The following is a 22,802-nucleotide window of genomic DNA, read 5'->3' on the forward strand; positions in this document are numbered from 1 at the left end:
TGAAGAGGTTTTTAAGTAACTGGATGCTGCTCTCTCCAGTGGCATTGCGGAAGATTGACACCATACACCACCCGTCTATGGATAAGACCGGCCATCCTCCAGAGGTCTTCCAGAAGTCCCCGCCGGCGACCGACACTCCACAGAAGGCTCCTCTGGCGGACAGGCCTCAGCTGGGAGACCTGCCCCCCAAACCGCAGCCGTCTGAACTTCCTCCTAAACCCGGAGAACTTCCCCCGAAGCCGCAGCTCTCCGACCTCCCTCCTAAACCTCAGCTGGGAGACCTCCCGCCCAAACCCCAGCTCAAAGACCTGCCTCCCAAGCCTCACCTCGCAGACATCCCCCCCAAACCTGGAATGGCCGAGTCCACTCCCAGACCGCCTCCCGGGGAGACGGTGCAAAGGCCTCAAACGCAACCTCCACCTCCACCTCAGACTCAACCGCAGCCTCAGCCGCAGCCACAGCCTCAAGACTCACCGTCACCCAATCAGCAAGCGAATATAGCGACCCCCTCCCAGCAAGCTGCTGAAGACACCAATGGGACCCCAGCAGGGACCGCAGAGACGCCAGTGCCCCTCCCGAGGAAGATCAACACGGTATGAAGACGCTTTGCACATTCTGAGATAAAGGGAAGTGTAAATCAGCTGATAAAATAATTTTTGTTAACTAACTTTTGCTGTTTGTATGTCCAGGGGAAGAGCAAAGCCCGCCGGGTGAAGACGATCTACGACTGCCAGGCTGACAATGATGACGAGCTGACTTTCGTTGAAGGAGAGGTGATCATAGTTACAGGAGAAGAGGACCAGGAGTGGTGGGTGAGTCCAGCTTCAGTGCTACACTCTGCAGCTCTCTACCTTTTCATTGCCAAGAATCCACATTCCTGAACCAGCTCAGATGCACAAAAACACTGGCTAACACTCAATGCTACATTATGCTCTTTTTCCTCACACGCTCTCTTTACCCTTTACACTTCCAGATCGGGCACATTGAAGGAGATCCAGAAAGAAAAGGGGTGTTCCCCATGTCTTTTGTGCACATCCTGAGTGACTGACAGCCAGAAAGACTTGCACTACGCCTCCCCCTGGACTGGGAGGTCCTGTAAATAGCTATCATAACACCCCTTGTCACACGACAAGTGTCCTAAAGAAAAAAAAAAAAAAAAAAACACAGAAGGAGAAACCCAAGAAGGCTCATGGAGCCATGGATGCCTCATCCATGCTGTACAAAGAATGTGTGTATTCTTCCTTTACCAGTATTATCTTAACCCTATAGCACGGCTGCGACGAAGCCACTCTCAAAACCCTAGCACTTACCTAAAGTCTATGTTTATGCTGTTACTGTGTATATATGTATGTAAATATATATATTTGTGTGTGAGTGTATATACATGTTTTATTGTACAAAACATGTACCATTGCTCTCTCTACCTGTCAGATTAAGCATCAGGGCGGTAGAGTTTGAATTTTATCTGTATTAATTTTACCGGCCCTCGAGTAATTATCAGCTTATATTTCTGGAAAATGGACAAACAAGAAGTGGAATGTGAAATAGGTCATGTCACTATTTGTGTCTTGCATCCCTGTTTACCACCATAATTGACTGAAGAGGCAGGAGTCTCCCACTGATCTTCCCGAGACGAAAAGAATTCCATTAAATGTACTCCTTGTTCTTGCTTGCTTTGTGTGTACACGTATTATGGTTGTTTTACAGTATAGAAACCTGCTGCTACTGTGTGGTGGAATATCAAAGCCTGTGGTTCACTGTAGGTCACTAATTTACTCCTTGTTACACTGTTCACTGTATGTATGCTCTGTGTGTGAACTCGACGCCATCTCCACAGTCCTTTGACCATTTCTGTGCATGGTGTAACAATGACTGGAATTGAGTGGAGTGCTGCATTCAAAGACGCTCACCTCAGGGTTTGAAGAGCCACTATTAATCAAGCAGGACTACGCTAAAGGGTATCCTGTTGTTAAAGCCACTATTAATGACAAGTGCGGGAAACTCAAGAGGACATCTTAGCAATAACTTGATTTTCTGACAGGCTAGAAGTTTCACATTAACCTGTGTTCACAATTCAGTGTCTTGTAAAACCTCATGAGCTTGAAATTTTTAAGTTTGAGTCATGTAATATCATTCCATGTTACTGGATTCAGTGCATTTTTTTCCAGGTTTGCCTGTGAGCCAGAGATGTCTTTTAGAAGTGGACTTTGTAAAAGGCTGGAGAGCCAAATGTATTTTCACCCAGTCCTCACTGACTTGCAGTTCTTCCCATGTTAAGGAACAAACCCATCAACCCATTGTATCATTAAAAGTGCTGTACTTCAGCTCAGTGACTCTGCTTTTTTTTTTTTTTTTCTTTTTTGCTTCATAGCCATTACGACGTGTGGTTTCCAGACCTGTTTGTGCCTCCATGTGGAATTTCAAAATCTGTGGTCTGAGAGGGAAAATGCATTTCTAAGCAGCTTATTGAAAGTACCGTTAAACTCCAGATAAAGGAATAACAGACGCTTGAGGAAATGTGCTTATTTGCATTCTGAAGGAGAAATATTTCAAAGATTAATGCCACTAAGTGAAATATAACCAAGGATTGTAAGGAAGGTTGTAATCAAGTATATTTAATTAATTTACAATTTTGAGGTTCTTGTGTATTTTAGTTTTAGGCAATTTTATATAGCTGTAATACATGTTAAAAGGAACTATTGTACTTTTTAGTCCATTTATTTTACAGCCATAATTACCTGATCTTTTCACATTAAGATTTAACATCTAAACAGTCAATTTACAGATTAATCTACCCAACACTACATGAATTCAGTCCAAAATCAATATAACACTGACAGGGTCCACTCTGTATAATGAGTAGATTTCCTTCTAATACTATACAAAGATTTTGTTGCCAACACTTTCACTTGTAATGAGTCGTTTCCCACTATGGTTTTCTACTTAACACTAAGTAAATTCTAATACTTTCAATCACTATTTGTTCGATGTCAGCTAAGATAACAACCAGCAGCCATTAGCTTAGCACAAACACTGGAAACAGATCAGGCAGCTAGCCTAGCTCTGTCTAAATGTGACAAAACCCACTTAATGCTTTCATCTAAAAAGTGCAACTATTAATCTTGTTTATTCAGCCCATACAGTAACAATCTAAAAACAAGTTGTCCAAGAAAAGAAACCCTTCAAAAGAACCAGGTTCATCATTTCCTGCCTTTGAGCTAAGCTAACCAGTTAGTTACATTAGATTTTATAGACATGTTGATCTCCCAAAATGTCCTATAGAAAAAAAAAAAAAAAAAAGTCAAACTGCATATTAGTCTAGTTTTGAATCTTATTTTGTGCAGTGGTTTAACAAAAGCATATTTAAATATTCCCAAACCGTGTCTATTAATTGAAACATTTAAGACAAAGTTCTTCTCCAAATTCTTTTATTTGTTCTCAGTTCACATTTTAACCAAAGTTAATCACCCAATTCTACAGCTTCTTTTGGATTTAGTATTAAACACAGGGACAATCGCATAAGACAACATAAATACTTTGTGTCACAACACAAATTACATCTTCCCAAATAAAACTTCAAAGCAATCATACCAGAATACTGGTAAACAAAAACTTATTTACACACTTGGGCTTTAAGTTTGGAGCCTTGTTCCTTCTCCACAGACTTGATGACCCCCACAGCGACCGTCTGCTTCAGGTCCCGCGCTGCAAAGCGTCCTGGAAATGCAACAAATTTAACTGAAACTCTGCAGAAGTCAACAATGGCGACATTTCATGTGCATGTGGATTGATGACGCACCCAAGGGAGGATATGTGAAGAAGCTCTCCACACACATGGGCTTGATGGGAACCAGCTTGACTGTGGCAGCATCTCCAGACATCAGCATCTGCGGCTGGTCCTCCAGTTTCTTGCCCGTGCGGCGGTCGACCTTCTCCTTCAGCTCAGCAAAGCGACAGGTCACATGGGCGGTGTGGCAGTCCAGGACGGGAGAGTAGCCCGCTTTCACTCTCCCTGGGTGGTTCAGGATGATCACCTAAAGACAGGAAGACCACCTTAGAAAAGGGGGCAACAAATTTCACCTTTTAATCTTAACTCAAACCAACCTGAGCCTCAAAGCTGCTGACGTCTGATGGAGGATCCTGCTGGGCGTTTCCGGCCACATCCCCTCGCCGCAGGTTCTTCACAGCCACGTTCTTAATGTTGAAGCCAACATTGTGTCCGGGCAGAGCCGTCTCCAGCCCCTGGTGGTGCATCTCGATGGACTTCACCTCAGCGGTGAGCTTGGCGGGGGAGAACATCAGGGTCATACCAGGTTTCAGGACGCCTGTTTCAATCTTACCCACAGGGACGGTCCCAACCCCTGAGAGGATGAACCAAAAGCACCGAGTCAGCTTCAGTTACTAAAATACAAGTTTATTATCAGCCAACAAGCACTGCAACTGTGCTCCCACTCTAATCCCTCTGCTGCACACCTGTACCTCATTTACTTGATTGAGTCAATTATTCACAGGCTTGCAAACAATTTTAAAACAATGAGTTAGTGATTAAAATCAACTTTAAGCACCACTTCTAACCTCCAATTTTGTAGACATCCTGTAGAGGTAATCGTAGGGGCTTGTTGATGCTGCGCACTGGCGGGTGAATGGAGTCCAGGACTTCTAGGAGAGTTCTCCCACTTGCATTCCCTTCCCTTCTTCTGGCTTTCCAGCCTTGGAACCAGGGCATCTGCAGAGGAGGCATCACTTGTTTTAAAGGTGTTGCACGGCCTTAGATACTTTAAAAACCTCTAAATCATTACCTTCTGAGTTGCCGTGATCATGTTCTCTCCAGTCCAGCCAGAAATTGGAACAAAGGGGACACTCTTTGAGTCGTAACCAATCTTCTTGAGGAAGCCGCTCACGCCTTGCACCACCTCGTCAAAGCGTTTCTGGCTGTAGGGCGGTTCAGTCAGGTCCATCTTGTTCACACAGACTATGATCTGCTTGACACCCAGAGTGTAGGCCAGCAAGGCGTGCTCTCTGGTCTGACCGCTTCTGGACACACCAGCCTCGTACTCCCCTTTAGCTGCAGAGACCACCAGCAGGGCAACATCGGCCTGAAATGACATATGTGAAAAACAAAGGAACCAAAGCATCCAGAAAGTGATTCACTCCTGCACTGCTTACCTGTGAAGTCCCTGTTATCATGTTTTTAATGAAGTCACGGTGGCCAGGAGCGTCAATTATGGTCATGGTGTATTTTTGAGTGTTAAATTTCAGCAGCGAGATATCGATGGTGATGCCTCGCTCCCGCTCAGCCTTCAACTTGTCCAACACCCAGGCAAATTTGAAGGAACTCTTCCCCATCTGTGACAGCAAACAAAATAAGTCCAACAGATTTTAACATAAAGTCTCAGAGCAGGTTGTTCTTCCTCACCTGCGCTGCAGCTTTCTCAAACTTCTCCAGTCTTCTCTGATCGATGCCGCCACATTTGTAAACCAGGTGGCCGGTGGTGGTCGACTTTCCACTGTCCACGTGCCCAATAATCACCAAATTAACATGAGGCTTCTCCTTTCCCATGGCTGAAGGTGGGTTTTGCTGATCAAACAGTTAACTGTACACTCCTGAGATGAAATAACCACACTCACACTTAGAAATTCTTTTATCAAATGGATCTGACCTGCCCTTTGGACTGACTTTATAAGCTCCACTTGGCCACAGGACACATAATTGAAGACAGGTGTGCTGCTTAATTAAACTTAATTGTGTGGCAGGTGCCTGTTTGGTAAAAGCTGAACCTTGCTGAATATTTGACACAATAGCAAACACACTGTCCTGTTGCATCATAAGTATGTTTAAAAAGCTTTTGGGGCTCCTACAAAATAAAGTGCTGATTGCAAGGTAACTAACACATCCTCCTAATCGGCATTCAACCTTAGATGCCTCACTTGTGTCGGAAAGTTTGTAATTTTAAGCCACTTCTTAATTAAAGCCCTTGTTTATTTAATGTTTAACTCTTAACCTTTTTTCCTCCACTAATTCCATTTATACCCTCACATATAATTTAGTCAGCAATCACAATCAAGCAGGGAAAAACGGCCACGCTAATTTAGATTTTTCTTCTGTGGGGTCAGAGTGGTGGGTCAGATGGCTCATTAGCGCCGCCTGCAGTTTGTTGAAGGTGTAAACCAGCCTCTTGCTCAAGGACACTTCGGCAGAGTGAAAAAACGTTGGACAGCCGCTTCAACGTCCGCCTGCCTAAACGACCTGTAACGACTGTAAATCCTAATTAAAGCCACGGTGAGACATATTACTAGGCCGGGTCAGTGGTAATCCGGTGGAAGCCGCCGTTGAAACAGAAGAGCGGGTCCCTGCTGACCGGGCGGGTCTATCTTAACTCAAAGGAGGAAGGTGTGTAACTCCCCCCCTCCGCGCTCACAGGAGGGTCAAACCGAGCTCCCCTCTTGTCTGACGACCACAATGACGCTCGATAACTAACCCGGAAACAGCAACGGCAAGTCGCTTTTCTTCTCCTTTCAGCCCGCACCGCTGGCTCCTAGCGTGGTATCCAGACGTCGACTCCCGTGTTTCTCCACGAGCATCAAGGTAAAAGAGAGAAAATTACCACTTTTTACCTCCTTTCACTGTCTTTCCAACTAGCCGCCTTTACCGTCCACCGGTTGCCATTCAGCCTGCCTTGTTTTACTGTTAAATTTTGTACTTCGGAGGCGAAAAAATAAAGAAAATAACGATGAATCATAAACGTGTCCGGCGAAATGAAACCCGTGTGTCGTCAAGTTTGTGTAAAATTCAAAAAGAGGACAATATTTGTTTGTTTTTATCAGGTTACGCACTCGAAGCACCGTTAACTTCCCCTTTTCAGAACAACGGTAGCTTTCTCAAGGTAGACGTTAGGCTACACTGCTAGCTACATTCTTCCTTTATTTGGACACAGGCATTGAATGTTACACGCTTGACCCATATATCACTAATGCCAGGTTATCAGATGTGTTTGCCCTCGTCTACACCAGAGATCCAGGTAATCTGTGCCGTTTTAAACTAACCGCAGAGCTCGGATTAAGACTGCTCGCTTACAGGCAGTAAATGGTGCATCATTAAAGGAAATGCACACACTGACAGCTGGGATATGGTTTGAGCTAGTTGGTCTGTTTCATGCTGATCAGTGCTTGGTTCAAGGTTTTTGCCACAGGATTCCAACCTGTGGTCCTGGCAGTGGTGGAGGAAGTATTCAGGTCATTTACCTAAATAAAAGTAGTAATATCATACTATATAAATACTCCCACAAAGTCCCACAAGTCTTACAGGAGTAAGAGTTCAATGCAAAATAGAGCTGCAACAATTACTGGATTAGCTGCTAAGTGTTTTGATAATTGATTAATAAAAAAGTCGAAATTCCCCCATTCAGCTTCTTACCTGTGAACATTTTCTCATTTCTTCACTCCTCCACAGCAATAAACTGAATATCTTTTGCTTGTGGACAAAATAAGACATTTGAGGATGTCACCTCTGGTGTTTGGAAACACTGATCGACATGTTTCACCATTTTCTGACATTTTATAAACCAAACAACGCATCGATTAGTTCGAGAAAATAATCCACAGACCAGTCCACAATTAAAATGATCATTAGTTGCAGCCCTAATAAAGAATATACTGCTATTATTATTGATGCAAGCAGCAGTTATTATTATTGATCCAAGCACCAATTTAATGTTGCTGCTGGCCGGAGCTGTTTGAACTGTTTAATATACTGTTGGGTAGTTTATTGTATAGTAATGCATGCATTTTATTCCTCTGCAGGGTCCTGTCACTCTTACTTCATGTGAAAGTAACTGAATGGCTGTTTAAAGTTTTCTCTTTGCATCAGTTGTCTACACAGCTCGATCATAACATGGACATATATATGATTTGCTGTCCGCACAGTCTCTTCATAGGTCCTGAAAGTGGAAGTGAAACATCCAGAGAGCCGGATTTGATTGCAAGTGCAGCTCTGTTGTGGTTGTAATGCAACGTCTGTTAAATTAGCCTGAAAACTCTCACCGTCTCTGCTTGTGCCAGTTTTGCTAGACTGAGGCTCGTTAGGCATGTTATGAAGGACAAGACTGTTAAAAGATGGCTTGAAGGAAGAACGTTCAGGTGTAAGTCAAAAGACAGCAGCAGGAGGAGTTTGGAGAGTCATGAAGGAGTTCAGAGATGCACACTGGGACCTTTACCTTTGTCTTGTGTCAGTAAAGGTGGATTTACAGAGAGCCAGTGCAAAAAGGTCTCAGTCCATCATGACAAACCAAGTTTTGTTGTGTTAAACAACATGCCTGCAGGTTACTTGAGTTGCCCTCTTTTGCAATTCGTCTTCCTCATATCTGCTTCTGTGTATGTTCAAAAAAAGAGGAAGTGCCACCTTTCTCTTGACGTAAAGGCATTTTCTTTAGTAGATGGACACGACTTTCTGTTCTCATGGGTTGAGTCAGACTGGTAAGACATGACAAATACCTGACTTGTGCCACGGTTGTAAGACTGAGAGACATGGTACGACTTGTTGTGCCGTGTCTGCTCTTTCTGCAGTGGTGTGGACAGATGGGATAAGCAATGGGGTGACTTTTGAAGGAGTCCAAAACTAATAGTCTGATTCTTCCTTATTTTGATTGCTGTTGCATGCAGACGTTGCAGCAGCAGTTACAAAGATTGCAAAATTGAGGGAAAGGCTACTTGCGACAAGAAAGTGAAATCTGGTGTGAAGCATTTTGTGGGTTCAGGAAGTAACCAGTGGGAGCTTTCTCTCACAACACTGGCTTGTGAAAGGAGCATGAAATGAGAATATGGCTCATTTGGCACAATGTATTCCCTCATAAATCCCAGTTCAGTGCAGGTAGAGGCATGCAGGTGCATTTAGGCACGACCTTCCCTGGAAATTAAACAGTTATTGGATACTACAGCAACACTGTCATACAAATGTTGGCTAGGAAAGGGGTTTTCTTCCAGCTTTTCATGTTACTGTTTAGGTATAATGTGGCTTACACCTTGCCTTAAAGTCACACAGCTTCAGTCTTTTTTCTGTGCGAGGATGCTGTTGACTTTTTTAGGACTTCTGTCAGCGTGAGTTTGCAATGAGTGAGTCCGCAGATAAATACAGCCAAATTTTCAATTAAACGCTCTCATTTGGACCCACTGGGACCCGCTGAGGAAGCCCATGTTTGAGGACTTTCCACATTCCTTCTCCAGCAAATGTATTTTCTAGTTGGGACAGCTGTAGACACGGCAGCTGTGATGATAACACGAGGCTAGACTGAGCGTAATGGTAGTTAATTTTAATTATTAATCATTGTTCCAGGAGTCCTCCCGAGGACCTTTAGGGCAGAGCTGCTTTCATGTAACGGACTTGCGAACAGTTCTGTGTTTATCATTTCAGAAGGAAGATGTTTGTTTTTTCTGAAAAATGTCCAGAAATTAATGAGGAAAAACAGCAGTGAGAATAAAATCTATGAGGGGCTCATCAGGACAGTTTCTCGTTGACTTGGCTGGAATGTCACAAAGTCGCCAAAGGGTCCAGACCCCTCTTTGCAACCCACTCCCCTTGAACACACCCAGTGCCACCGAGCTGCCGGCTCCAGGTTGGGTTACAGCAATTATTCTCGGCATGGAGTTCACTCAGGAAGTGGATCCTCTCACGCTAAGCGTCTCGTCTAGTTGAGCCATTGTTATAACATGTTCATTTAATGTACACGTGTGTGGTTTTTACTGTTTTGTGGTGACACACAGCCGACGTGTTTATTTACTATACAGCAGTTGCCACAAAGACTTTAATACTCTTCTCTCAGCTGTGTGACGTCGTAGCCTTAAAACGGAAATGTATTTACTAGAGCGAGAATGTATGATTGACCCATTTAAGCTCCTCAAGCTTTGGTTTAAGTTGTTGTCGCTTTTTTGTTTAGCGCTCATGTCGGTTGTTTTTGTGTGGTTTTGTGATCTGTGGTGGGTGGACACAATAACACGAGCACTTGTGAAATGTAACGCAACGCAATCCACAGCAGCTTCAGAAAATAACAGCCAGCTCTGCTCTGACACAGTCCCCACAAGACTGTGTTTAAAGATTTACAAATGTTTTGTCGAGCTGTTTGCATCACATTGTCAGTGTTTACGTTATTGTGTCCACCCCGCTGTACTGCACGTCCCACAGGCAGCACGGCAGCTCAGGTGCTGCTGTCTCTGCTTCATGCAGAATGCAGCTGTATTGATCGCCCTCTGTGACATAATGCTGTTTGTTCAGTTATTTGGATTAACTTCCTCGAAGTGATTTGGCCGGCTCAGCGTTCTGCTCCAACACCATTATCATGACGAGGCTTCATCCGGGAGAGTTCGTGGCTTCTCCCGTTGTTTAAAAAAACTGTGGTTTTACCGAGGCTTGACTTACAATTACAGTACTTTAAGTGGAAATTGTGCCATTTGAGAGCCACTACTGAGTACACATGACTCTACTTCTTCCATCACTCATGCGTGTCTGCTCATGTCCATAAGCAGATCATAGTTGAAATGATGACACAGTTGAGTCACTTGGTAGGAAAGGCTGACTGTGCCCCCCCCCCCCCCCCCCCCCCCCCCCACGAGCTGTCCTGCATGTTTCTGCAAACAGCTGAATTATTAGAGACCAGATCTCACAATGTCTTGCTTTAATTAGCCAGTCTACAGTTTGGGCCTGCAACTAAGGATTGTTTTCATTGTCCATCAATCCGTTCATTGTTTTCTCAATGAGTTGATTAGTTGTTTGGTCTATAAAATGTTAACAATTGGTGAAAAATGGCAATCAGTGTTTCCCAGAGTCCAAGATGATGTCTGCAAATGTCTTGTTTTGTCCACAACCCAAAGATATTTACATTTTGGAAGCTGGAATCCAAGAATTCTGACATTAAAAATGACTCGAACTGATCATGTAATAGTTGACAACTAACTGGTTGTACTTTGAGACTTCATGTGTTTGAGTCTGTATATGAGGAAGCATCATTGCTGCTGTTAGGTCCACAAACAGATTTATTTCATAGTTTGCTGATTAACACACGCTGACTGTTTTGCTGTAAAGTGAGCGGAGAAAGATGGTGTGGAGCCGTGGAGGTCCTCGCTGCGGTGGTTTGTGTTTGTAGCCTTTGGCGGCAGCTTGTAATGTACTTTTGATGTGCGCCTCTGATGTGTATGAGTCAGTATGTGTGCCAGTTTCTGATCTGCAGCTCTGGCTGCGCTGGTCGACTCGAGCATTCCTCTCAACTTTCTCACATCCATCCTGTGATGCTGGCTCGTCTGAAGCCCTGAGCATGCACATAATGAGAAGAGAGGGCCATCTCGGTCTTTTCTCTCCTGCAGGCAGGCCATCCAAAGGCCTCCAACGGGACGCTTTCATTTGTTGCTCCCTGTGTGCGGCAGCAGCATCTTCAGAGTAAATATGGGGGGGTGGGGGGTGGATTTTGCATAGAATCTCTCCTCATAAGGCTATAAATAACATGGCCCACTCAAAAGGAAAACGGTCACTTTGTGTGCTCCTACCCCCACACCTTTCACACATGCACAGAAAAGCCCTCCAGGCTCAGATTTGAGAAAATCTGCAGAGGAGACCGTCGTGATAAGGATCAGAGAGACTTTTTCCCCTTTGACTGCCACTTATTCGATTGTCCTGCTGTACTGTGAAAAGACAATCTGATCATATCACATAATGAAGAGGGAAAAAACCTCTCTACCCTGGTGGTGACGATGATTTTATTACAGCATGTTAAACCAGGCAGGCATGAGATCCTCATGTGGCCGCCTACATGGCAGCGGACACACGGAGCAGGGGAGCTGCCACAGATGGCAGATCAGCATGCTAGAAATTCAGCTTTTGCATGAAACTGTTGCCGCGCTGCCCCCGCACCAATCCTTCATCCTCACACTAGAGTTAAAACTGTTCAATAAACCTGGCCTACTTTTTACCCCAACTGCAAGTGCATTAAATAAATCATGTCTAGATTATGAAAAACTGTTCACGAGATGTGTGGAAATACGTTCTGACCCCATTTGCATAAGTTGCATAGGCCTATTCTGTCCAGTTCAGTACATTGTGATGTTTGTCGTGGTGATTAGGGCTCTTTTGGTCAAAGCTGTAGAAACCTGGAGGTGAAGGAGATGCATTATGCCTGTTTCTGTGAACATATGCAGTACATTGGGCTCATTGTTTGGGTTTTTTATTTTTCAGCAGCGATCAGTATTTATTCTGAAAGTTGACATCCAAATCAAAAATGTCCTTTACTTTGGTTTATTACACTCAGTGATATTCGTATGTAATCTTTTTTTTTTAGTTATGCTCAACTGGTTGTTCCAGCCTGTCCTCATGAGGAGAACTAGTGGCCGTAGTAAGTATGAAGGGAGCAAAGTAGGAAGTCAGGTGATGTAGGATAAAGAGCAAGAAAGTCCACATGTGGAGGAGGTGGGGTGGATGGATGTGTCAAACAAGCACATGACGTTCACTCAGGAGACTGCTGTTTGTGTCTCATATGAAACTGAAAGTCCGCATTGACGTACTTTAATGAACATATTGTACTTATTTGGTCCCACACTCTCACGTCCCCATCAGGATGAATTCTGATAACTTCCCTTCACTTTCCATGTAGTGCCATCATCAGGTTAAAACTGCAATACTCCGCTTTATGAAATATTTATATACGCGATATTAATCAAACATTAGCATGCTAACATGTTACAGTAAGAAGGTGAACATGGGAAATGTTCCATCTCCCTCAGCTGCTTAACGGCCTCCTCTTTCTGTATTTGATGATAAAGATAGCAGTAACACCAATGACAGGCTTCGATGCCTGGGTCGGGTTGCATGGTTGATTTTAATTGGCTGTCATAGTGTAAACCATTTTTGAATCCATCTGAGATGAGCGAGCTCTCAACAAGACATTTGTTTTGACATTTCACTTCAGGGATCTGTAGTCCATGTGACTGATCTGTGGAGGTTTTCTTAATGAATCGATTCTCCACGCAGGCTCGGCTCTGCTCTGTGGGCTCCTCCGTCGATATCCCCCCTCGGCCCTCGGCCCTCAGCTCTCAGCTCTCGCTCACCAATACAAGTTGTCATGACAACTCAAGTGTTAATCGAAGTTTTATTCGCCGGTGTTGAACATTTTTTTCCCCCCAGTGTCACTTGGTAGATGTGCTACACAGGCAGCTCCTCTGTAAAGTCTACACTGAGGCTTGACAATTACCTGAAAATCTCATTATTTATTATTTCATCTTTAAATCTGCACTTATCTTCAGTTACACAGGTTTGGTAATATCAGACTTACAGGTTTCTAAATGGACTTCTCAGTATGTTATTCTAGTGCAAAGTCCAGTTTCAGCAATAAATTTGTGCTATTGTTGTCAGTGTTGTGCACTGGACTTCACACTCAGCTGACAGATGATAAAGTACACCCAGCTTTAACTAATACAGTCTGATTCAACAGTTCTGCAATAAATCCATGAAGACCAAAATGTTCAAGTTTTGTTAGAGAGGTGTTGATTCAACTTTTTATGGACATTTTGGAGGATGTACTTTGTGGTGCTTTGAACTTTTTCACTATACTTTCAGGTGTTTCTAGTATTTTGTCCACTGTGTTTATACCAATGACGATAGACTAAATAAGACGGAAAATCTGTGTATATTATACATGTGCATGACAAATATATGTGTGACAAATATGCTGCACATATAGATCCTATTGATTACCTCAGTGGCCCGCTCTGCAGTCAGTTTAGTTGAGCTTGTTTTATTGCCTCTGATCCAGTGGCAGTAAAGCGGTACCAGACCGGTTTGGTTGGTAAACGTGACCGTGTTGTGTAGAGTTCACTAAAGATTTAAGAGCACTGAATTTCTCAAACCTTAGCTTGCTGCCATTACTCATCCCCTCCCACGACTTGGTCCTTTATTTTTTGTCGGGATGAAGAGCTCCTCACGTGACGTGTGGATGCCTCCGAGCTAATTGAAACACAAAACACCGATCCCCCACAAACCGGGCTGTTAACTGGGCTGTATTTCTTCCCCTCACTTTAATTGTTGCTTTAAGGGATGAGCAAAACACTACTCACACAGGCACGCACACACACACACACACTTCAGCATGATTTCATCATGTGGGTCTTTTCCCACAGCAGCTCTGCTAAGGTTGGTGACAGTATTCTTATATCCAGCATAAGCCTCAAATCTGACGAGCATTATAATGGTTTGAACAGCACGGCACCGCTGTTTGTCACCCACCACAGTCTTGTTAATAATTAAACATTTGTAGTGGATTATGGAAAGTTTAGAGATGGAGGGCTCAGGTTGCCTCAGATTTACAAAATTAGCCCCTTTGGTCCAAACTGAAATGCCTCAACAGCTACTGGATGGATTGATGTGAAATTTTGTGCATGTCCCACTCGAGATGACTTCTAATCACTCTGGTGATCCCTTAAAGAGCCAGAAATCTATTAAGGCGTGCAGAAAAATTGTCTAATATGGTTATTGCCCCCCAAAAAAAGAAGTATAATCACCACATTAGAGTCCTTATAGTGGCACCTACACCCTCTCTCTCTTTTTCACTTTGCAAGTTTAACTGCAGGACAGAAGATGTCTCCTGCTTCACTGTCATTCTCTGTGTTTGTGCACTGGAGGCTTCATGTTATCCATATTCAGGGGCCAGGACTAAAAAGGCCCTGTGGTCTGACTGTATCCCCTGTACCCTTTTGTTTATTCAAGGGAGGATTTGGCCTTATGTCGTGGCCCCCAGCTGTAGGCATGATGCATAGCTGACTCCCATGATGCCCTGCCACAGATGTCTCCCAGAATGTCCCCTTTGACATGTCAGCTCTATTGGATGAGGTCTTGTGGTCAGTTTGCATGAAGGAAAGCCTCTGGCATAAGAAACAAGACTGCTCCACCGTCATTTTTCAGGTTTTCGGGAACGTTTCTCTCTTAGTTTAACATCCAGTCCTGCTTCTTGCTTTTGTTTTTGTGTGTTGCCCTTTTCACAGTCTCGTTCCATCGCCTCTCTCTCTGCCTCAGCTCTGGCGCTCCCGTGGGTCTGAAGTTTCAGGGTTTGAAGTCTGATCACATTCATGCATGACCAGCACCGCTGCTGTCGCCGTGCATTTGTATGCAGGCTGGCGAAGTGAGAAGTGCCTTGGTCCTAATGGTCTCATAGTCGACTGAGGTTGCACTGTGAATCAGGGCTGCACAACTTGTGAAACGGGCTTGTGGCTTTCAGAGACCGCGTCGAGTCTTGAAACTGAGTTGTTTCTTACTTTTAGTTAGACCTGAGATTAAATGTTTTGATCACTAACCAGTGACTTTTGATTGCCTTTTCAAGAGCTTACGCCCTCACTGAATGAAAGGCTGTAAACGTGAGCTGGATTGAGTTGATTGTGTTGCAGAGCTCTTTCAGGAGGTGACAGGGAGCCTTGAAGTGAATCAGAGGAAGTGTTGCACAATAGGAAGTGGTGTGTTTTTTTTTTATTATGTGCGTCTATTTGTTCCATGTTTTTACAAAAACTCTGCAATTAGCTCATATTTCGCAAGGAAGATGGGACATGAGAACAGCCCTGTTATTGCATACTTGCGTGTTATCTGTAACCTTACTGGTAATGTTCCCTTTTTTGTGTGTTATTACTTATTATAGAAGGGAACACTGCAGTACATGAATGTTTTTATATGGAGACATTTTTCAGGTTCTATTGACAAATAAAAGGAAAAGGTAGTTTTTTTTTTTTATTAGAATTAGTGTTTTTAAGAAATAGAGTTTCATCTGAAGAAGGCTTCTTTTTGCATAATGATGCCACAGGTTGTTTCTAGCTGTCAGTGTTCGCATTAGATCCTGAAATTGTCTTTTCGTCAGGCCCCACATTGTTGTACCTTTTTGTCGAGAGCTGCTTTTGATGTCTTGTCACTCCTGTCTTGCGTTTCAGAGGCTGACCTCTGCTGGAGGACTGTGACCCGGGGCCACCTGCCAGGCCGGGCCTCCCTGCTCCTGACAGTCACACAGCTCCACTGCTGGTAAGTCCTCGCTGCAAGTCGCACTTATAAGATTGGAGAAAGCTTGTTGTTGAAGCATAAGTATTATAACACGGGGCAAAGAAACTCAGACTGCTGAAGACTCCTGTTGGCTTTGGTTGAAGTTAAAATGGCCGTAGTCTCTCATCTTGTATTTGAAGAGTGTTTGGAAAGTATCTCTTCAGTGTGATCAGGAAAATATCTCCGTCAGTGTATCAGTGGGCTTGTGGTTTAAAGATAATTCCCTGTTCCATGTCCATAAGCTGCGTGTCTGCTTTGTATCCTTCAATGCAAAGTATGACCGTTAAGCTATTTTCATACTGTAAACTTCCATCCTCCTCTCCAGATAACCATCTGCATATCTGCTGTTATTTGTTTACATGTCTATTTATATCTATTATATATCTGATCCTTATTTGAATTGAACTCAGAGCTTGAAAAGCAGGTTGATTGAGGGTGATAAAACACTGTGTCACAGCTTGTTTGTGCGCCTGCGTGTCTCCTGTTGTTTCAGTGCAGTTTGGGTGGCGGTGCACACTGAGGCACTTTGAATGAACAGAGGCATTCCTCTAAATGGCAGTTGAGTCAGTTACCTTGCTTTCTTTCCACTGCTGGTAATTTCCATGCTAATGTGGGCTCAGCATAGGTAGGAGGAAAAAGCATTTAACTGTCGTCTCAGTTGCTTGTGCTGTTTTTACAAATTTTGGTCGAAAGGTCCAAATACAAGTTGCATGACTAGCGCTCTAATTTTGCACCCCATATAGAGTTGGTCCAGAGCCCAGAAAGAACAGATAGTTTAGGGGGGGAGAAACACAGCTGGGGCACTGTAGGCTTCAGTCTGAATGTAACATTACATTGCTCTCTATGGACATTGTGCCCCAGCCGGCGCAGAATCAAGCGCTGCCAGAGCTGTCCCTCCTGTATCTCTTTAAACTCCTACACTCTGAATTTAGCAAAGAAAAGCCTAGATTGCACCTAGATAACCCTCTCATATAATTGTCCAGGTTAATGACATTACAGCTTTATTGACGACCATCACATTATCTCATTGAGGGCTAAACATGATGAAGAATTCAGTTTCAGAATGGTGGTAGTTTGGGTGCACCGACAGCAGTCGACATGTCATTATGTAAGACCGCCTGTGGTGCACCTATGCCTATTATAGCCTTAATGTGCCGTGCTGTGGGTGTATGTGTAATGCTGGCTCAGGAAATGAAGTGCATTGTGGGCCATAAAAAGAAGTTGAGTAATGTAGGTGCTCCCTGCTTCCTGCCCCCCCCCCACCGCCGAAGGCCAGAGTGTTTATGTAACTACAGGGTGCAAGGTCACTGGCCAGCGTCTGCAGCGCTGACATCACGCTTGTTCGTACGTTTGACGTGTGTTTTTGTTTTATTTAATAGTCGGTTACTTTGAGGCGTTTGGTGGTTGTAATCTCTCAGATGACCTGCGTGTTGTTCATTTTGGACCAGTGTATTTTAGGAGTGTGTACTTAATGTGCAGCATTTTACTCATGGTTCCTGCTCATGTTTGCTTCACAGCAAAAGGAACTTTTTTTTTTTTTTTTTTTTTTGCTGTCAGGTTGTCTTTCTTCGCCTCACCCTGTTACACCTCCCCATCATTTCTCCCCCGCTTGCATGTCTGCCCATCCCTGTTGTATTTTCCTCCGTGTCTCCTTGGAGATTGTTACCATGACACACGGCTGTCGTTGGATTGGCTGAGCTCTGGTGCTGGAATGCTGCGTTTTTGACAGCTAAGCCTCAGGTGGTTCATATATAGGATCAGTAAGTCAGTGTATCCCCACGAGAGGTGTGTGTCTGTCTGTGTGTGTATGCATACGTGTGTGTGCTAATGACAAGCTGCCATGCTGCCCTAGTAAGACTCAAATCCATTCACTAAAATAGACCGAATGGCAGGCTATTTTCGTTAGCATGCAGCACACAGCCCTGTGGCAGCACAGGGGTGCAGCAGACGCCTTGCATTCGAACCGGAAAATGGAGCCGAGTTAATGCAGCAGGCTGAGTTTTGTGTGAATCTACACACAGGATGGATTAGCCTCACTAAGCCAGGGGGAGGTGTGGTGAAGTAGCCTGAGGTGAAGCTTTTCTTGTCTCTCCTGTTGCCACGATCATAATTGGGTCAATACTGCCCCCAGCTGGTGAAGTATAGTAGTGTCTTACCTGTGTGGGTGATGGATTTACAGCTCTAGGATTAGAGATTCCCCAACTCACTGTTTTGCCTGTTTTTTTTTTTTTTTTAGTGTAACATCAAATGTGTCATGAATAACACAACAACAAGTGGTACGTTTGGCCTATTTAATCAGTTTCCCTTGAAGACTAAAACTGCTAAAGGAAGTGTTTTCTCTTCACAGGGAGATGTCATATGCTTGACTCAGCACATGGTAGACTCTCTCGACCCCACCCGTCGAGCAGGTCATTTGAGATGATATGTCTGAGTGGGTGTAATATGTAGAGTGGCTTGTTATGTCAGCTAAAAGCTCCCAGCTTCTCCTCGGTTATCTATTATTTATGCCACTGGAGGGCTGACACTGTGTAACATCCTGCCCAGGTTCCCTCGGCGAGCGCGTCCGGCTGCTGTCATTCCTCTGCATGAGCACATGCTAGAAAGCCTTAATGTGTGCCACATAAGCATGAAACAAGGTATTAACTTTTTGTCTGCAGAAATGTCATTTTGATTTTCTGTGTTGCACCGAGTGAGGGCCTGCCCCGAAATGACTGCATGTGAACACTGGATGGTGCTCTTACATCATGCTTCTCATCCCAGGAAACTGACACGTTGCCCTGAGTTAGAAATTAATTTTCTTTGCTCTAAAAATCAGTCAATTAAGGCATTTCACTGTAACTGCTGCCTCTTTGCATTTGTACATTTCAGCTTAAGCATTCCGAACCCTGGCATGTGATGGCAGAAAACATTTGGGAGTGGTCTTCCCCACCGCTCACTCTACATGCAAAACTGTTTTCATCCTCCAGATGGCACTCCTCTCTCACTGAATGAAAACGCTGGCACTCTTCAATCTGACACTCATCATCCTTCCCAAACCTCCTCTGTGCCCCACCCAAATTCCCGTTGGGGCAATACTGTGCAGGGAAAAAAAAACATTCAAGGTGATGCTCTGCTGTGTTTCTTCCATTTAAATCAGGCTTTCATTTTGCTCCACAAGCACTTATGTAAGGCGTTACGGCCCTGAATCCTCAGGAGTGTTAAAGCTTAAGGACGCAGTGACGCCGGTGAGTCACAGTCAGAAGGTCAGTCGAGTAATGATGGTTCGGGGCTGTTTTAGCTGAAGATCTGTGTTTGAATGGGTTTTAGGAGGCAGCCGCCCTGAAGGAAGTGCTGCTTAGACCGACGACAGTGAGTCAGTGTGCCCCCCCCTTAATGATTTCCTAACACATCCTATGAAGGAGTCAGAGGACTGTCAAGGGCAGGGTGGGGAGGCCCTCCTTCTGAGGCAGATGTTCAGAGGACAGAGCAGAGAACCAGAGTTCGCTCAAACACCACAGGCTGGTTTTAGGACTCTTTAGACGTATCTGTCCCAGAATATTTCCAGCCCGTTTGTTTGGATGTGGAGCAGCACCTTCACTGGAGATGCTCGTTCAGACCTCGGCTGCGTTGGTCTACTCGCTGCTCTGAAATTGACATCCATCACAGGCTGTCAGCGTTTCTCCGTGTGTTTTGATGGTACAAAGTGTTGCATTGGTGCGCCTGAAGAGCGCTGCTAAGAGCCTCTTCATAGAGCTCGATTTCAATGGAGCCGGCGTTTTAGCCGGCGCTTGTGTATGCGCCTGTTGCCATGGTTTCCAACTTTCATCAGGTGCCGTCCAAAGGAGAGGGCTTAGCCGAGGATGAGGCGCTCCCGCTTTCATCCCACCTCTGATCTGCTCCTCTGGACAAGCTGCCGGTTTCACCCGCTCATTTCCATTCGTGCTGATTGGGCTCATTGCAGCTGCAGTGATTTGGAGCTCTATAAGTTGTTTTTAGGGGTATTTTCAGCTGCCTGTGTGGCTGCAGCAGCGAGATGAGACAGCTGATACTGGATGGCACCTCAAGTATCGCTGTCAGTCGTCATGATTCAGTCTCCCTGTGAGGTTTGTTGTGATTTGCCAGAATCTGGGTGAGGGGGGCATTAGCTGATGTTTACGCGGGCACAACAATACAGAGGCGTGGCTACGAGGTAATCGAGTTCACCCCCATAAACAAACAAATGGCACCCCCTCCTCTTACATTTCCCCCCCTCATCGCCGTGTGCACCCTAAGCCATTTTAGTCAGCTGGGCAGGACTGGCAGGAGATGGACTGGGGTGAAGAGAAGTCGAGCGGGGAGGGGGAGGCGGGAGGAGGAGGATTGTAGAGGAGGGGGACGCATGCCAGCCCCATTTGGGAAGTGCTCCCCCATTTTCTGCCTGTCGAATCGGGCCAGTGTCAGCGAGCTCCGGCGGGTCCAGGTCTGGCCGAGTGGGCTAATGCGATGTGGCGTGTCACCCGGGGAATCTAGGTCAAGTTTAAAGCTGCCTGGCTCTGCCCGCCTCTGCTGCAGTGTGACGCTTCACAAGCCCACCCCTTCCACACACGCACTAACGTTCAAGCACACACCCTCACCTACATTTTACATCTTTATTATAAAAATTGAAATGTCATATATACGTAAAAAATGAGACATGCATTTTCCTTTCTAGGCCCACATAATCTCAGACATAAACATGCATACACATCACCGCCTCGCCCCATCCCCCCCGCCTCCACACCCCAGGCAAGCTCTCAGCCTCTCCACGGCGGAGCCCACGTGACGCTCCATGCCGTGTCTACGCCCCGGTCGGGGAGGGGGGGAGGGCGTTGTTTTTCTTCCCCAGTAAAGCAGCAGGGCACGTGTATCCTCATGCTGCAGCCAAGTAGTGGAATGTCAGCACTATCCCTCCCTTGCATTAGCTAGCCATCAGCCCCCGAGCTGTTTTTGTAGGACGCTGCCGCAGCGCTCGGTTTCAGCTGTGCCCTGCTTCTCGGTGTGCTTATTAAAGTGGAGGCACAGAGCTGGGACCCGTTAAAAGGCAGTGCCATCCAGAGGTCAGGCTGCTGCATGGGCGTGGCACTGTTTTGGTGTCTTTTACCAAAATGAGCGTGAACTTCTCTGCACCATCTGCAAGCTGCAGATATTTAGGATGGTGATTTTTGCTTGTAAATGTCTCAACGTTTTTATTGATATATTTTTTTTCAGTCATTACAAATTGATGAAATGTATCATCATATTTTAGCTGCAATTAGAGTGGAATAATTGGTTCATAGTCACATTCTTTTGCTTCTTTTTCATTTTAAAAATTGATTATAATAATAGGAATTTGCTGAGCTGCACAGAAAAAAAAAATCAAATCACATTAAATCACTAAGTGCTCAGTAGTGGAATTAAATATTTCTCCATCGTCTCCAGTTGACTTCCCTCCCCGGCTAATCCGCTGTTTTTGGCGCATTACCTCATCTGTATTAATATATTCATGTGCTTTCAAGTCCTACTACTACTGTACTCGCTCCTCAACCAGAGCTCGCCTCCGATTGGCTGCTGCAATGTTTTCAATGGCACCAAATTTTTTTTGACTCCATGGATACAGTGAGCTGTTGGGTAGATCAGCTCAGCCAATAGGAGAGCTGCGCGGGCTCCTGCTTGTCAGATTCTGCCGCTGGCCTTAGAAGCAGCCCTCCCTCCCTCGCTGCGAGCACGCGATGGCTCAGTGGGGGGGTTCAAAACAACAACAAGGCTGTCGTCGGGCTCTCTGTGGTGCCCAGGACATGCCAGCACTCCTGGGTACTACTACAGCCACTGAGGGAGGGGGGGGCTTCGATTCCTCAATCTCTCTCTGATACAGTATCTGTGTACTCTCAGCCAGCACTTCATCCTCTCACTTCTCTCTTACTACACTCTCATTGAGCAGCCAGCCACTCACATTGTTTTAAATTTATCTTTAAAGGGGCAGTCGTCACCATAAGAAGTCCACATAAGCTGCAAAGTTGGGCTTTGGTTTCTAAATGCATGTTAATGTAATGTATAAATTATTCTCAGGGTGAAATTTGAGTTGAGGAGCTAAATGTACCACATGTGCAAATTTAATCTGCTCTTTTTCTGGTACACTTGAAGATTCTCTGTTGGACTTTGAAATGCAGCCACGCAAATCCCCGTCCTTAAAATGACCTCATTTCAAGCAGCACAAGGGAGCAGCGCTGGGCCTGCAAGGCTGCCAGCACCCGCGTTGAAGCGCTGCGAGCCCTGGCTGCTCTGCCAGCCCGGTCGGTCGGCCTCGGTCCGGCTGAAAGGTGGCAGTAGAGGACCGGAGGAGGCCCGACAGTGACGGGCAGTGCCCGCATCAGCCAGCAGGGCGAGGTCAGTGACAGCTCTCATCCCTTCTGAGGCTGGATCAGGTGCTGCTTTCCGACAGCCAGTGAGGTGCCGGCGCTGGCACAGTCGGACATTCAGGTCACATTAGAGGAGGGTAATAAGACGAGGCTGGACAGGGCAGGTGGGTATGTGCAGGTGATCAGTGGGTCGGCTGAGTGACTAACATTTGATAAGGGGACTTTTGAAGTAAATAGAATACATTTCATGCTGAGTTTAAAAGAAATGGTCCTGATTGTAAGATAAGGAGGGACACGTTGGAGTAAATGAATTGGTTGTAAATGCAAAACAAAAAGTGAAACGCTCAGCAGATATTTAATCGACAACATTTATAGATACACCTCATTAAAGTCAAATGTAGGGCTGCAACCAGCAATTTGGT

The 22,802-nt window shown here is 45.0% G+C and overlaps 3 protein-coding genes across 9 annotated transcripts in view; 2 read left to right on the forward strand and 1 right to left on the reverse strand.

Annotated features, from left to right (window-relative positions):
* Positions 1-2,324, forward strand: part of asap1b (ArfGAP with SH3 domain, ankyrin repeat and PH domain 1b) — a 52,461-nt gene extending 50,137 nt beyond the window's left edge. For all 7 annotated transcript variants that reach the window (XM_076761121.1, XM_076761125.1, XM_076761123.1 and 4 more), the window contains 3 exons: positions 40-593; positions 690-812; positions 974-2,324. In XM_076761121.1, the coding sequence (XP_076617236.1) occupies positions 40-593; positions 690-812; positions 974-1,048 (752 nt within the window). In that variant the 3' untranslated portion in view covers positions 1,049-2,324. The remainder of the gene's footprint in view (positions 1-39; positions 594-689; positions 813-973) is intronic.
* Positions 2,325-3,411: 1,087 nt separating this feature from the next.
* On the reverse strand, positions 3,412-5,715 carry eef1a1l3 (eukaryotic translation elongation factor 1 alpha 1, like 3). Its single transcript, XM_076761128.1, has 7 exons — positions 5,417-5,715; positions 5,167-5,346; positions 4,800-5,096; positions 4,576-4,726; positions 4,105-4,361; positions 3,800-4,034; positions 3,412-3,717 (listed from the first exon to the last, which is right to left on the reverse strand). The coding sequence occupies exons 1-7, from the start codon at positions 5,558-5,560 to the stop codon at positions 3,614-3,616; spliced, it is 1,368 nt and encodes a 455-aa protein (XP_076617243.1). The 5' UTR covers positions 5,561-5,715; the 3' UTR covers positions 3,412-3,613.
* A 439-nt stretch (positions 5,716-6,154) lies between these two features.
* The window catches only part of fam49bb (family with sequence similarity 49 member Bb), a 34,289-nt gene continuing 17,641 nt past the window's right edge, over positions 6,155-22,802 (forward strand). The window contains exons 1-2 of the mRNA XM_076761129.1: positions 6,155-6,586; positions 15,943-16,030. The gene's annotated coding sequence lies outside the window, so the exon portion shown is untranslated. The remainder of the gene's footprint in view (positions 6,587-15,942; positions 16,031-22,802) is intronic.

Source organism: Chaetodon auriga, chromosome 21, assembly GCF_051107435.1.
Source record: "Chaetodon auriga isolate fChaAug3 chromosome 21, fChaAug3.hap1, whole genome shotgun sequence".
NCBI lineage: Eukaryota > Metazoa > Chordata > Actinopteri > Chaetodontiformes > Chaetodontidae > Chaetodon > Chaetodon auriga.